This window comes from Exophiala spinifera (assembly GCF_000836115.1).
Source record: "Exophiala spinifera strain CBS 89968 unplaced genomic scaffold supercont1.4, whole genome shotgun sequence".
Lineage (NCBI taxonomy): Eukaryota > Fungi > Ascomycota > Eurotiomycetes > Chaetothyriales > Herpotrichiellaceae > Exophiala > Exophiala spinifera.
In genome coordinates, this window is record NW_015622516.1 from 2,053,353 (window position 1) to 2,068,149 (window position 14,797).

The 14,797-nt window shown below is 51.0% G+C and overlaps 5 protein-coding genes across 5 annotated transcripts; 2 read left to right on the forward strand and 3 right to left on the reverse strand.

The window, feature by feature from the left end:
• Nucleotides 1-706: 706 nt before the first annotated feature.
• PV08_05945 (dimethyl sulfone monooxygenase SfnG) lies at nt 707-2,025 on the forward strand (the record flags this gene model as incomplete). Its single annotated transcript, XM_016380284.1, has 2 exons — nt 707-1,412; nt 1,499-2,025. The coding sequence occupies 2 exons, from the start codon at nt 707-709 to the stop codon at nt 2,023-2,025; spliced, it is 1,233 nt and encodes a 410-aa protein (XP_016236111.1).
• Nucleotides 2,026-2,519: 494 nt separating this feature from the next.
• On the reverse strand, nt 2,520-7,186 carry PV08_05946 (uncharacterized protein; the record flags this gene model as incomplete). Its single annotated transcript, XM_016380285.1, has 7 exons — nt 2,520-3,781; nt 3,835-4,225; nt 4,297-5,176; nt 5,232-5,596; nt 5,649-6,234; nt 6,291-6,458; nt 6,507-7,186. The coding sequence occupies 7 exons, from the start codon at nt 7,184-7,186 to the stop codon at nt 2,520-2,522; spliced, it is 4,332 nt and encodes a 1,443-aa protein (XP_016236112.1).
• Nucleotides 7,187-7,864: 678 nt separating this feature from the next.
• On the forward strand, nt 7,865-10,448 carry PV08_05947 (uncharacterized protein; the record flags this gene model as incomplete). Its single annotated transcript, XM_016380286.1, has 3 exons — nt 7,865-8,578; nt 8,645-8,875; nt 8,970-10,448. The coding sequence occupies 3 exons, from the start codon at nt 7,865-7,867 to the stop codon at nt 10,446-10,448; spliced, it is 2,424 nt and encodes an 807-aa protein (XP_016236113.1).
• Nucleotides 10,449-11,423: 975 nt separating this feature from the next.
• Nucleotides 11,424-12,640, reverse strand: PV08_05948 (uncharacterized protein; the record flags this gene model as incomplete). The annotated part of the gene is made up of 5 exons (XM_016380287.1): nt 11,424-11,758; nt 11,849-12,000; nt 12,085-12,150; nt 12,303-12,351; nt 12,544-12,640. The coding sequence occupies 5 exons, from the start codon at nt 12,638-12,640 to the stop codon at nt 11,424-11,426; spliced, it is 699 nt and encodes a 232-aa protein (XP_016236114.1).
• An 836-nt stretch (nt 12,641-13,476) lies between these two features.
• On the reverse strand, nt 13,477-14,611 carry PV08_05949 (uncharacterized protein; the record flags this gene model as incomplete). Its single annotated transcript, XM_016380288.1, has 2 exons — nt 13,477-14,153; nt 14,215-14,611. The coding sequence occupies 2 exons, from the start codon at nt 14,609-14,611 to the stop codon at nt 13,477-13,479; spliced, it is 1,074 nt and encodes a 357-aa protein (XP_016236115.1).
• Nucleotides 14,612-14,797: the final 186 nt, after the last annotated feature.

The window sequence follows — 14,797 nt, forward strand, 5'->3', positions numbered from 1 at the left end:
TCTTCGTGATGCACAGCTTACGTACTCGTATGGGGTTGGCAGCTGTGATAGAGTTCGGAACTTGCTCGGGACCCGCCCCCACCGACCAATCTCATCCGGTGGTGGAGGATGTCACCATCTCCCCCCTGGATTGCATGATGTTCGGGTCCTCGTCCAGGACAGGGACCGAAGCATGGATCATCCACTACTGCCCCGCGAAGATCAGCTCCGGAAACTTCAAGCTGTGCAATTTGCTCTGGAGTCGAAATCAAGCACGCAACTTGAAGCCAATTGATTGCGAAGAGATGAGAACGAGGCCTCCTAGTGTCCGAGATTGTGCAAGGTCTGTAAAACACCGGCTGCCAACTTTACGGAATCCAGGTCCGGCAGATATTGTATGCGCTTCTGAATCCTTCCTTGTTGGATCCATCTGTCTATGTATGGCGCGAGATGGACAGTCGGTCATTGGCCATTCCTTGCTCGAGTTAGGACAAGTAAGTTAAACTCCTCTGATCCCACTCCTCAGATAGTGTTAGGTCGCGTGAATGGTCCTCGATTCCGACATTTTGAAGAAGTTTTTTTTCTTTTGACGTCTCGCCGCCACTGATCTCGTCCACAACGGTGGGATCCTATATTCATTCTTCTCAGTACATATATGTACATGGGGGCATGATCCGTTCGAAACTACATTTCAGGAACAAAAATAACGAACGCACAACTCGGAGCGATGGCCGGTACTACTAGCATTCCAATTCTAAACGGGCACTCCGATGATACCACCGGCGGCATCAATTCCGACCCTGGCCGCATCAAGTTCGCCTACTGGGTGCCAAATGTCTCTGGCGGCCTCGTCATCAGCAAGATCCCGCAACGCACCAACTGGGATTTGGCATCCAACGTGAAATACGCCCAAACTGCGGAACAAGTTGGCTTCGAATACGCCCTGTCCCAGATCCGGTTCATGGCTGGCTACGGTGCTGAGCATCAGCACGAACCTGTTTCGTTTTCCCAAGCCATCTTGCACCAGACCCAGAAGCTCATTCTCATCGCCGCTCTCCTGCCGGGTCCGTGGAACCCCGCGGTGGCTGCGAAGCAGATTGCGAGCATCGACCATTACTCGCAGGGTCGTATCGCCGTCAACATCGTGTCGGGATGGTTCAAGACCGAGTTCACCAGCATCGGCCAGTGGTGGCTCGATCATGCAGAGCGCTACCGCCGAAGCCGCGAGTTCATCGAGTGCCTCAAGGGCATCTGGACCCAGGAAAAGTTCACCTTCAAAGGCGACTTCTATCAGTTCCACGATTATCCGCTGTCGCCGAAGCCCCTAAAATGGGACAATAGACCACATCCGGAGATCTTCCAGGGAGGTAACAGCATCGACGCAAGGGAGAATGCGGCCACCGTGTCCGATTATTACTTCATGAACGGCAATAGTAAGTTTTCTTGACCGTTGATGTATTGGTGTCGCTCGGTGACACAGTACTGTCACTGTCCTCTGACTTTTTTTGTTTTTTTGCAGCGCTCGAGGGTTTCCAGACGCAAATTGCAGATGTCAAAGAGCGTGCGCGCCGTGAAGGCCGTGAAGCCGAAGTGAAGTTCGCGCTGAATGGCTTCGTGATCGTGCGTGACACGGAGGAGGAGGCAATTCGCGTGTTGCAAGAAATCCAAGGCAAGGCCGATCCTGAGGCGGTCGAAGCTTTCCGCAAGGAGGTGCAGAACGCCGGAGCGTCGACTGCCAACAAGCAAGGCATGTGGGCAAATAGCAAGTTCGAGGATCTCGTCCAGTACAACGATGGGTTCAAGACCAAATTGATCGGCACAAAGGAACAGGTCGCCGACCGGATTCTGCTGCTTAAGAGTCTGGGCGTGAACGTTCTGCTTACGGCTTTTCTGCACTACGACGAGGAGATTGAACGTTTTGGCAAAGAGGTGATTCCTCTAGTGAGGAAGCTTGAGAGTGAGGGCAGAGGTAAAGATCAGGAGGATGAGATCAAAAGAACTGGCGATGTATACAAGGCCCGGGAGCCAAATGAGACCAAGAAATAGTGTGATATAAGTATAGCTAGTACCAGTATCCAGTCTATTACTTGCTGACTATTAGTCAGGATACAGCTCGAAGAGATCTGCTGAAGCAATAATAGCACTAAAATAAGGGCTTCAAGTTACCGCGCACGATACTACTACATATACATATATCATAGGTAGGTTAATCCGGGGAGTCAAAACCGGCTAAGGCTCACGCCGTGAACCCTGTCAGGTTTGGACCAAGCCCACAGTTTGAAATCAATCGATAATTGGGGTATCGCGCTAGTCCATTTGAAGAAATTTCAGTGTCTCGTTTTTAGATAACGTAAAGTTAGAATATCTACCGGTAGGTCTTTCGAGGCTTTATAAGAAACAGACTTAACCACAATTAAAAGTGAACTGTAATCGAATCAAACCTAACTCCACGCACATAGACAGTACTGCAGTATATATACAAAATAAACTGGTGCACATAATACTATACTAGACTCCAGGCCTCAGCCAAGTAGGTTGACTTACACCTTTCTTTTTCCCTTTGGTATTCTCAAAAGCCAGTACAAAGCAAGCGTGGCCATAACATTGAACACAACATAGCCCCACATAAGCCCAAAATTTCGCCATCGATCATCATAGTGCGCGTCGATTCTCTCCAGGTAAACATTCGTTTCTTTGATCTTGCAAAACTTGCAATTCGCGGTCTCATTAGCGTCCAGCAGATATCCACCAGCTCTTGAGATGTAATCGGCCATGTACTGGCCACAAGTTTGTCCTCTGGGCGGACTGAGTGTAATGTACTCGTTGTTTGCACAAGTAATGTCGACGTTTGCCAATCCTGTAGACAAAATCGCCGAGATGAAATAATTGAATGGTGATACTCGGTAGAGGAACACCCAGAAGCCAGGCATTTGGTCCTTCGTGGCCAAAACACCACAGAAGAAAAAGATCAACATGAACAAAAAGTTCGCATTGTTGCCTCCTTCGTCAGCTGTGTCGGCGAAGGTAATGCACAAATTAGCGAAGGTGCTGACGAAGATCATGAACACCCAGAACAAAAGCCACATCAACGCTCCTCGTTCGGCGCCTTGGTCCGCCGCATTGGCATTCTTGTAAAAGCCGACCGGATAGTAGACCAAAGCCCACATGAACACGGAAGCTAGAGTATTCCAGGGCACTTCGGCGATGATCTGGCTAAGCATGAAGACGATCCAAGAGTAGGTCTTTGCCGGGCGCTCGCGGACTTCGTAGAGGGAGCGCTGCGTGGTAAAATGTGGTAGCTGTTGGTCCACGAGCTGTCCGACAATGGAAGTCAGTTCGAAGATGGCAAACATCTGGTTCTGGAGGCCTTGGATGCTGAGAGGACTGTCGATGAAGACGAGACCGATGAAGAGGCTGGCCGAAATACATAGACTGAGCTTGGAGTCGATGTATATTGGCGTGCGCCAATATTGCTGGAAAACTCGCCGTGTGACGATGACGAACTGTTGGGAAAACGGTGCTGCGAATTCGCGATACGACTCGCAGGCAGGATCTCTTTGCTCAGCAATAGGCAGAAGTCTCTCGAATTTGTGCTCACGAAGACGGGCGAGCTCATCTTGAACGTTCCGATATTCTGGGCTGCCACGCCATGTCTGATGCCAGCCCACATCAGAAGAGCATCCTGGTGCTGCCCCGATGGTCTTAAGCATCCATTCTGCGGGGTTGGCTCCGGGCGGGCATGGTGATGCGCCGTTTCTCTCGAAATATCCCGTCAATGTCGTTGAATCATGTCCAATGTCGCCTTGAAAAAATGATTAGACGATGGAGTGACTGACATATATGTATAGAACATACCAAAATAGACGGTTTGACCTCCCTCCTGAAGCAGCAACAGGCGGTCGAATCGTTGGAACAGCATGGCAGAAGGTTGATGAATGGTGCAAAGGATAGACTGTCCAGCTTTCGACAACTTTTCCAACAGGTCCAGAATAGCCCAACTGCTTTGAGAATCGAGCCCTGAAGTTGGCTCATCAACGAAGAGTAGCAACGGCGGTTTGGCGGCCAGTTCAACACCAATTGTCAAGCGCTTGCGCTGCTCCACGTTGAGACCCTCCCCAAGCACACCTACGACAGCATCGGCATAGCCTTGCATGTCAAGGAGCTGAATGACTTCCTCGACATAAGCTAGTTTGTCCTCCTTTGAGGTCATTGATGGTTGTCGAAGTAATGCTGAAAACTCTAAGGCCTACCCTGCGAGATTAGTACATTTTTTGTCGGAGCACGGGTTTCAAAGCCGAGGCGACTGGCAGCACTCACCTCGCGAACGGTACTCGTCTCCAAATGGAGATCAAGCTGTTGAGCATAGCCTGTTTTGCGTTGGAAGCTTTGATTGCGCAAATGTCCATCAACCAGCATCTCCCCGGTAAGAACGCCCACACCGGTACGCCTATCAGCTAAACAATCGAGCAGTGTCGTCTTGCCAGCCCCAGACACACCCATCAATGCCGTGAGCCCACCAGGCTTAACCCAACCATCAACATGATCCAGGAGACGTCGTGTTTCCTTCTTGATCTTGATATCATAGCATACGTTGTTCCAGTGGAAGACGCTTGTTGAACCCTGAAAGGCCCCCTTTTCGATGCTGGCAAGGTTTCCGGCGGAGTTCATCACAGTGGACACTGGCCCGGTCACAGACATTTCAATGTCATTCCCACCTTTGGTCGTGCGCGATGAAATGGACCCTCTTCGGAAGACCAGAACCTCGCCTTTGGACCTTTTGGCTTTGATGAATTCGCTTGCAATGAAGTAGACCAGATGGTTGAAGATCGCCATGGCAATGATAATCCCAACGTTTCGCCATTTGTGGCTATGGTGGTATCTGTAGGCTGAGTCGATATAGTAGTCTCCGTTCACATAAGCCTGACCGGGAATCGCTCCGATAGCATTGCAAGCCACGTAGCTCGTCGAGACAGTGGCATAGTCGGGAATATAGGCCGAGCATGCAAAGTTGCGACCATGAAACTCGTTGACCATGAGCGCTTCGTATGCGTACGCCACGGGGTCAATATAATTGATCCATCGACACCATTTAGGCATGTAATCCACAGGAACCACAAAGCCAGTAAAAATGAGTAGCGCAAGTAATACCAGTGAAGCCGGGACCATTGCCTGTGACTCTGTGCGGGATAACGAGGCTCTTGAGAAGTGTTAACGTCCATTACTGCTGGCATCGAAAGAAACCAAATACCTACATGGATCTGAAGACTCCAGACATAGCCATCACAGTCAGGAATGATACGAGCAAGTAGAAGAAGAATGGTCCTGGTGCTCTGTTGAGATTTGTCATGAAGTAAAACACGATATTGAAGGAGATGCAGTTGACAATTTTCGCAGGCAGGTCGACCAGTACCGACGCATATGACTCGGCAGATGGATGATAAAAGGCGTACCGAGACTGCTTTTCCACGACCGATCGTTGAGCGTAAAGCGTGAGGATTTCGAGCATAGATGCGAAGGCGTTGAACAGAATTGCAATGAAGAGAACGACCGCTCGGCCGTAGAAGGAGTCTGTGTCCATCCTGAGATTGTAGTACAGAGAAGAGATAATCAAGGCCATCTATGAGACGTCAGCCAGTGCCACCGCAACGTGAAAGATTTACAAGACTCACAACAACATTGCCAATGCCCATTGCCAGTGTTAAGGACGGATCCGCCCTGAGCCTCTGAAAGCCGCGCCTGATGCAAAGCTGAACCTGTTGGGAGTAAGTCAAGGTATAGGGCGATTTGAGCCGTTGTGTGCTAGCCTGATGATGCTTTTTAAGCTGCCGAAACTTCTCGGCATCAGGGCCACCGATAGGATGCTGTTTTCTGTATTCTCTTATGTCGACTTGCAAAGCTTGGTATTCAGAGCTGTTTTTCCACGCCGCCGCAAACTCTTCAGCTGTTCGTGGAGGATTGCAGCCAGGTCTGATAATACGCTCCGCTGAAAATGTCATGGAAGTCAAGAAGTCAGGCGTGGTTCGTCGGGCAGGGCATTCAAACCCTAGGTTTTCAAAGTATTCTTTGGCTTTTGGCGCTGGACCAAAGTAGATTTGGCGACCCTCGTATAGGACAGTAACCTTGTCGAACTGCTCATATGCAGTCTGTGGAGCCTGGTACATTGATACAACGCACGTTTGGCCAAAGAACTCGGACTGAAGCCTAAGTGTCTTACAGAACTCAATCGCGTTGGCGGAGTCCAGACCGCGCGTTGAGCTTCAGGATTACGGCGATTAGTGCGTTTCTGGTTATTAACACTTCTTCAGACTCACTTGTCCCAGCACTGGAATGGTGCATTAGCAAGGGTCGCCTCCGCGATAGTCACCCGCTTGCGTTCCCCCCCAGAAACCCCCCGAACGTACTGATCCCCTACTTTCGTATGGACGGTATGACTTATGCCATACATGGCCATAACCACATCACGCAGATGCTCACAGTATCTATGGCCAATGTTTAGCAACAGCCGGAAATCAGCTACAGGAACTTACTGGTTGCGTTGGGCGCCAGGTGGTAAATTTCTCCCGCAACGTGCTCGTGCAGCGAATGACAACGTCTCGCCCACGGTCAACTGAGGAAAATGAACGTCCATTTCCGCGGTGTAAATGGCATCGCCTCGATGTTGGTGATGCATCTCTTCACCTGACAGACCTTGGTAGTTGAAATATGAGCCTTCGCTGAGATAGATGCCGTTCGTGTCTCCGGATAGTGTCTTGAGAAAAGTTGAGCAGCCGGATCCAGGCGGGCCTAAGACAACACACATTTCGCCAGGATGAAGGAGCCCATCAAACTTTCTCAGGATGTCTATTCGAGTTTGACCACTTTGCCTGGAGAAAATGCGTCGTATCAGGCCAGGAAGGGCTAACCAAACATTTCCGACATCTTTCTGAAAGTCGGTTGGTGTGCCATAACCAACGACATTGACATTTTCAAAGCACAATCCAACCTGACGAAACTGCCGACCATGTTCGTTGGCAATCTTGACAACGTTGGTTGCCCATGCACGCGCATTGAATTTGTCACTTCGAGGATTCAGGGGGGATTCAAGTTCGTCGGTTTTCAAGATAGCCGCTGTGTCCGAATCCCCTGTGTCAGCGTGCGTGTAGTCTCGTACCGACTCCCCCACGATAGACTGACGTGTCTCCATGGATTCTGGCTCTTCCGTCTCCATTTTACACCAAGTATATCGACTTGAAACGACCGACGTAGGTGATACAGACGCTCAGACTCGATAAGATTTCCACGTAGTGCTATAGGATGGATGGAAAGAGTTGCAATCGGGCAGTGAGGATGTTGCTGTGAGCAGCTACACTGAAGGAGGAACAGTGCAGCGAAAGGAGAAACGATGGAATGGATATTCGAGACTGGGGCATCGTGACTGCATCCCTACCATTAAGTACCAGAGGTTCAGGTCCATCAAGGTCGTCCATCATCGACATGAATAGGAAAAGGGGGGCGGGAGTCCGTCTACGTCCGCAACGGCTGTAGCGTCTGTTCTCGGGTACGAATCACTTGGCCGACGTGAGTGACAGTGTAATGTGGTGTATGGCTTGCCGAAGTCAAAGCATCCGATGAAGAATACATAATATGCTGCTTTCGTTCTCGCCCTTTCCCACTCTCGGCCGACGGAAAAACAGTTTGACCGCGATTGGCCAATTTGGTATTAACTCCGCCTATGTGCGCTCTCACCCGTGAACCCGCTGCATCCAACATCATCTTCGCCGTCAATAAAAGAATCTTCTACGGCAAAACACTAGAATGCGCTCACAGGGTACAGTGATCTCTAAAATAACGGACATTCCCTGATGAGTATCTTGTGGTCCGGCCGAAATCCTCCAGCCCTGGCTTTATGGACCGACAGCAGCGTCGACGGCGTAGGCCAGCCTTGTCCTGCCTCGAATGCAGGCGCCGAAAGATCAAATGCGATCGGAACGAGCCTTGCACGCATTGTGTCTCAGCTAAGATAGAATGCACATACAAGTTCTATCCTGATTCTGTGGTCGATGTACGGCAGAGTCTCGGGCGGAGTGCTCTACCCTCGGCCGCCAGTCCGTCTGCATCGGCCGTGTCGTCGATTACTGTAGGCAATCAACATGTATTGTCGGATACGCGGACCGCCGACAGGCGGCGCCATGATCAATATTCTCGGCACGGGCCAGAGATACCATTGCCAGAAAATCTAGTTCATCCATGGGGTCCTCGAGCCACAGCAGCAGCACGAAACAACGAGGAATCATTGCCATCAGTATCACAACCTCAGCTCAATGATTCCGCCACTGGCACTCGTAATTGCGACACAACTCAGCACCAAACTGGTACTGTTCCAACTCCTAATCATCACCACCAACCACAGAATGAGGACGCTATTGGTGCTGCGAGCATTCAAAGCCTTCTGCAACGCATTCGGAAGCTTGAAGAGGCTTCCGCAGTCGACCCGGCGCATGCCTTGTCCGAAACTACCCAAGACATAATTGCCACTCGGTCTGGTCTCGATGGGTCTCAGACCGTCCTTGATAAATCAAGGATGCTCAGATGGAGCCATTGGATGGGAACTGCCCCAGAGGTCAGTATGTTTCTGTGAATGGTTCAACGAAAGTGATTATTATGAGCGGTCCTAACTTCTCTCAAGTTCAGTCTCGTCGGTGACTGCTACATCGAGGTGCTAGGCCATTCGAAGGATTTCTCAATGGAAGATGCCGAAATACAAGCATTACTCGTCAAAATAGGCAATGGCCTTCAGAAATGCAAAAGTCTAGCGAGACGAATCAAGCTCGGGAGACCCACAAGATGCCTCTCATGGCGCGAATTTTCATTGTCGACTCCTCCCCGAGACGTGGCGGATACTATGGTGAATCTTTATGTAAGTACAAGGACCAACTATCTCCCACAATACCAGCGATAAGCTTACCTCCCCGAGCTCCCTTCACCGGTGCACCATTCTGACAGACTAACAGTTCGAATCATTCGAATCAGCGCATCGAATACTTCACATTCCTACCTTCTGGGCAGAGTACCAAAAGTACTGGAACGATCCAGAGCGAACAACCCCCGACGTGCGCCTCAAGGTCCTTCTCGTCATCGCAATAGGATCCAGCGTGTCCCAATATAGCGACACAGACCCTGGATTCCGCAACATGGTCCACCAGTGGGTCTACACCGCCCAAGCATGGCTCTCGGGCCCATTGGAGAAGGACCGTCTAAATATCAACGGCCTACAAGTTCACTGTCTTGGTATCCTGGCTCGTCAGGCGTTCGCAATAGGCGGTGACCTCGTCTGGATGTCCATGGGCTCTCTGATCCACAGGGCAATGCAGATGGGTTTGCACCGGGACCCCAAACACCTACAGAAAATGTCAGTTCTGGAATCCGAGATCCGGCGACGTCTCTGGGCGACGATTCTTGAAATGGTTCTGCAAGCGTCACTGGACTCTGCCATGCCCCCCAGAATCTCATTGGACGACTTCGACACGCTGGCGCCGTCAAACATCAACGACGACGAAGTATCTGAAGAAACAACCACTGCCACGCTCAACCCGCACCCTAGAAGCACATACACCTCAGCGTCCATTCAGCTTCTCCTCCTCGACTCACTGCCCACTCGACTACGCATCCTCCAACTCCTCAACGGTCTCCACTCGGAGCTGTCCTACGCTGAAGCCCTCGCCCTGACGAGCAGCCTCACCGAGACACGTCGAGCACATGGCACTTTTATCAAAGAAAACCGCGCGAGCGGCATCACGCCCTTCCACCGGAACCTCCTCGACTACCTCGTGCGTCGGTTCGTGATTGTTCTCCACTGCCCGTTCGTGAGCAAGGCGCGAACAAATCCACTGTTCCACTACTCTCTCAAAGCGAGCCTCGACGCCGCCATGTCCGTCATCTCGCCGGAGCCAGACAAGGGCTTCTCTCACCTCATGACCATCGGAGGCGGACTATTCCGAGAGGGCCTGTGGCACGCACAGACGGCCATCTGCATTGAACTACTGGCCGAGGTCGAGGCGCAAGCTGCCGACGGGACACTGCACCGTAAATCCGCCTACCACGAGCTCCTGAAGCAGGCGGTGCGTGACATGATGGCCCTGTTCACGGAACGTATACGGCACGGAGAATCGAACATCAAATCACACATGTTTCTGACCATGGTCCTGGCACAAGCGGAAGCGATAGAGACCGACGCGTCGCCCCGCTTACGTATCGCGCAGGGTGCCATTGAGAGTCTGGAGATCTGTACGGGGTTACTCCAGAGTCGCGTCGAGACCAGTACCGCAACGACATTTCCTAGTCCTATGGACATGGGTCTTGGGATGACGGGCCTGGGTGATGACGGAACAGGGGTGCAGGGAGGGTACGGTTATAACGGTGGTGGGGTGGGAGGTCTTGACCTTGCGGATTTGGATTTGGAGTTTTCCCTGCCTGACGCAGGATTCAGTTGAGAGCACCGGGTACGATAAATACTACTACGTACTACTGGTGGTACTGACAAGACGGTGCCACTTCAATCATTACGTACGTGCCGAATTATATATAACCCGAATATAGATCAGATTACATTGTCTGACTGAGCGCCAAAACCAATCCAGGTCGGTGGATATTGCTTGCAATGCACGCACAGTACAAAGTGACGTACAATTTTTGCGTAGATACTCAATCCGTGTTTATGGGGATTGACAATTACACATCATACACAGATGATAATGCACACAGCAACAGTCTGCGAAGATACCTAGATATCCTATGTTGTCCTGGCGTGGGAGATTGAATCTACTGTGCAGTCTGCGTGGACGCAGCCATCGTCCTGATCGACGCAGCAAGGACACTGCTTTGTAGACTCTCCCACGGCTCTGCTTCGTGATCGTCCAATTGAGCATCCACGTATCCGTGCTCAGCGACTGACCGGGGAAGAATGGCGAATGAGTGGCCTGTACCAATGCCGAAAAAAATAAAGTCAGTCCGTATCAGCAGCTCTCTTTATTCTCTTCGTTGCTTTTCGAAGATTCCGTATGTTGAAGGGGAGTGGTACAGGGGTCGGAGGGAGGACGACCGTAGAGAAAGTGAAAGTAGGTGAAGTGGGAGGGGACAGGCTACAACGCACCATTGATACTCTTGTCACATGCGATCCTCAACACCGCAGCCGTGCAGTCTTCCACCGTGGAGAATTCGATCCCCTTTGACGTCAATCTCTCGATGACTTGTGGTTTCAGGATGGTCGTTTTGGTGTACCTGTGATGTACGTGATGCCAAGAGGTTAAGTCAAGACAAGACATGAAGACGGAAAGGGGGGGGGGGAAAGAGGGAGAGTGGCAAAACAGCAGTAGATCTCTGAGGAGAGACAGATGGAGATAGGTTGAAAAGGGGGAAGATACGCAGACCTGGACATATAGAAGAGGGAGGGGGGAGCAACAATGGATTCATCGGTGAAGGAGCAGTGGATCAAGGTCCGACGAAATGCACATGGATACGTACCAAGGAGCAACATAATTCACCCTCACACCCTCCTGCCACGAGGTCCACCTCGCACTTCTCATCAACCCTCTCAGTCCAAACTTGGACGCCGAATACTGAAACGAGCCAGGCTGATCGAGCAATCCCGCGACACTGCCCTTGAAGATAAAGCACCGGTCACGATCCGCAGACTCGGGCTGTGCGCGGAGGTAATGCTGGCCAAGTTTGAAAGTGTACATCGCCCCGACGAGGTTGAGGTTGAGGATCCGTAGTTGTGGTTTGGTTGGTTCGGTTGATGGGTCTGTCCCAGTAGGTGAAATAGAACTTAGCTCTCATGAACTACACGGATTTACCGCCCCTTTGCCTCCCTCCCATACATGCGCAGACGTACCTTCAAGTGCAAAAATCTCATCGGGTCCCGTAATCCCAGCGTTGGCGACGACGATATCACAGCTTTTCGCCGGGGAGTTCGCAACGGCCAACTTGAACATGGCGACTTGATCGTCCCAGGACGTAGCGTCACATTTGACGAATTGAACATCTCTGTGTCGTTGTTGTCATGGAAGTCAGACCCAAGTCCAGCAGGTGATAAAGGACACAGAGATTCAGAAAATGTGCAAGGCTTACGATCCAAGTTCACCAGCAAGACTCTTTCCTTTGGCTTCATCGATATCCCCGAATGTCACGAATGCCCTGCAGGTACCGTTGTCTCCTTATTAGCAACCACACATAAATCAATGTAAAAACACACGTATGCACTTCGTAACCTGCCAACATTCCCGAATGAACTCCTCGCAGACTGTAGGTGGTGGAGGAAGGTCTCTAACTAGAGAGGCTGAACGTACCCTGCTTTAGCAAAGGCTCGAACATGGCTTTCTCCAAAACCATTTGCACCTGTACAAGACGCATGACACATGTTAGAACCAACCACCCGACTCTCGCCCATACAAGAGTGCAAGGGTAAACAAGAGCAGACATCGTACATGTCATCGAAAATCTCGACTGGGACAGATGGAGGCGGCGCATCTGTCTTGCCATGCCCAGGGAGCAATGGTAGTGGTACTCATCAAGGCATTCTACACTCACCACCAGTAACAACGACGCTTTTCCCTTTCAACGCCCCGGTATCGGGCTTGATCGTACAATCGACCGGGCCGGTATTGGTATATGGCGGAAGCGGCATCGTGGTTTCGCTGCTCGAGGAGTTCGAGACCTTTTAAGTGAGATGGTGTTTGAAGTGTTGTTGATATCAGAGAATGCGAAGAAGTCTTGATCTCGTGCGGAGAAGTGATGAGTTTACAAAGGGGCCTCGGTCTAGATGTTGGCCCGCCCTCGGGTATGGTCGCGGTTTGGGACGCCCCGCCGCTTTTGATGTCTATAAGAACCCTTGTCCCCTCCCCATGTTCTCTTTCTCACCTCCTCTGCCCTCATATACCCGTCGTGCGTCTCACGCACTGCAGCCTACATCCTTCTCTGCCGCGTTAGGCCCCCCTTCTTTCTCTTCGATTCTCCATCAGTCCCTTCAATTTCCGCCTCGCTAGGGAGACCCTCGTGAAGGGGGCTTCTCTACCGCCGATTGTTCTAGACTTTACAAAGAGGTGGGAGATCCTCACCAAAAGTAATTTCGACCGTCGTGAGGAAAGGTGACACTCTGGTCGTTCTATAGCGCCATCGGCACTGAACATCGAGTGGAGAATGAGATGGCAGCCTGAAGCGTAGCTGGTGATTAGGAATAGACTGGCGCAATAAGTTGAGCGCCGTACTTGGTTCATCTAATCATAAAAACACCGTTGATTAGTGAACAGTGAAAACACGATGTGTTTTAAAATGGGCCGGTGCGATGATCTATTAAGCGGAACATGATGTGTTTTGATCGAACCTAATATCTGTAGGGTTGAGCGTTGGTCGATCAATCACCAATCCCAAAGCTTAATTCCTTGACGGCCGCATCTCTCATATATCCTCCGATTGTGGTCAACTTCTCCCTATCCTGTCTGTCCATCCGGAGCATGGGAACCACTATCCGGAAAAGTGACCATTGTGCTCAATGTTTCGGAAGACCGTCATCGTGTGGTTCCACACCTTTTCGCGGGTTTCGTCTTTGCGTATGGTTTTGTATCCTTTTCCTAGGGGAACGTCCTCTCCGTCGTGGTTGACTCTGTAGGCACCACCTCCACGAATTCCATCCGACGATGTTGCGACAGTGACCCTTCCGGCCATTGCCGAATGCGTCTGGCTGTCCGGCGGTCGGGCTGGAAACCGGGCTGAGGTGTGAAAGAGCACACGATCGCCACATTCTTGCGGGTTGACGCTGAGAAGTCTGAAAACAGGGCTCAGAACCGTATAGACTCCCTTGAACCAGCCTGGGACACCATCGCCCTTGAACGCAGGAGTTATAACGAGCATAGGAAAATAATGCGACAAGGAGATTTGCCCAGGATTGTTTGCCGCAATTTTCTCAAAGAAAAAGGTCGTCATGTACGCCGCATGAGAACCCAAGGTGGTGAAATTGAAATTTCCCGGCTTGTTAAGAGGAAGATCGTCTTGAATGAGCTTGGTGTCACGTCCGGGGCCAAAGACAGAAACCACGCGCCCCGGGAGAGGCGAAGCCGTGAGGAGGGGGAGGAGCTGGGTGACAAACCGCATTCGCGAGTAGTAAAGTAGAGACAAGGACTGGTCGAGACCTTCTGTGGTCACTGTTTAATCCGCATTAGCAATGTCACATGAAGGAATTGCGACGTATAATGAAGCTTGTACCTTGACGTTCTAACTTGCTGCCAAAAGAAAAAAGTGCCTGAGACATGACAAGCAAATCAATAGCAATCGATTGGTTGGCATTTCCCTCGATTAATCTCGTTATCTCGCTGCAAACGCGATCGACCTCTCTGAGTGATGCGAGATCGCTGGCGCTCACAAAATGGAAGTCCCCTACGGGACACAGCTTTTTGCAGTCGGCGAGGATTGTATCTGCAGCTTTCTGGTTCCGGCCGACAAGGTAGATTCGCAAACCATGACCCCCACTGCCGTGCAGAGCTGCCAGGGCACGCAAAGAGTACTCCCCAATGCCTGAAGTGCCGCCCACGAATACAGCCGTGACAGGTTGTTTGTTGATCAGTGCTTTATTGCAAGCGCGGACCACGTCGAGCTGCACCATATTTGCAAGCCGTGACCGTAAGTGACGCCGGTGATGATGAAGGCGTGAAGGGATAGAGAGTGTTTCTGGCCAATGGTATGAGAAGAAAACTCGAAGTGTTGTTGGAAGATTAGGTAGACTTTGGCGGTATTTAAACCCATGAGGGAAGGAAAGTGACCTCGCCATGATCGTCTGTAGATTGTTTTT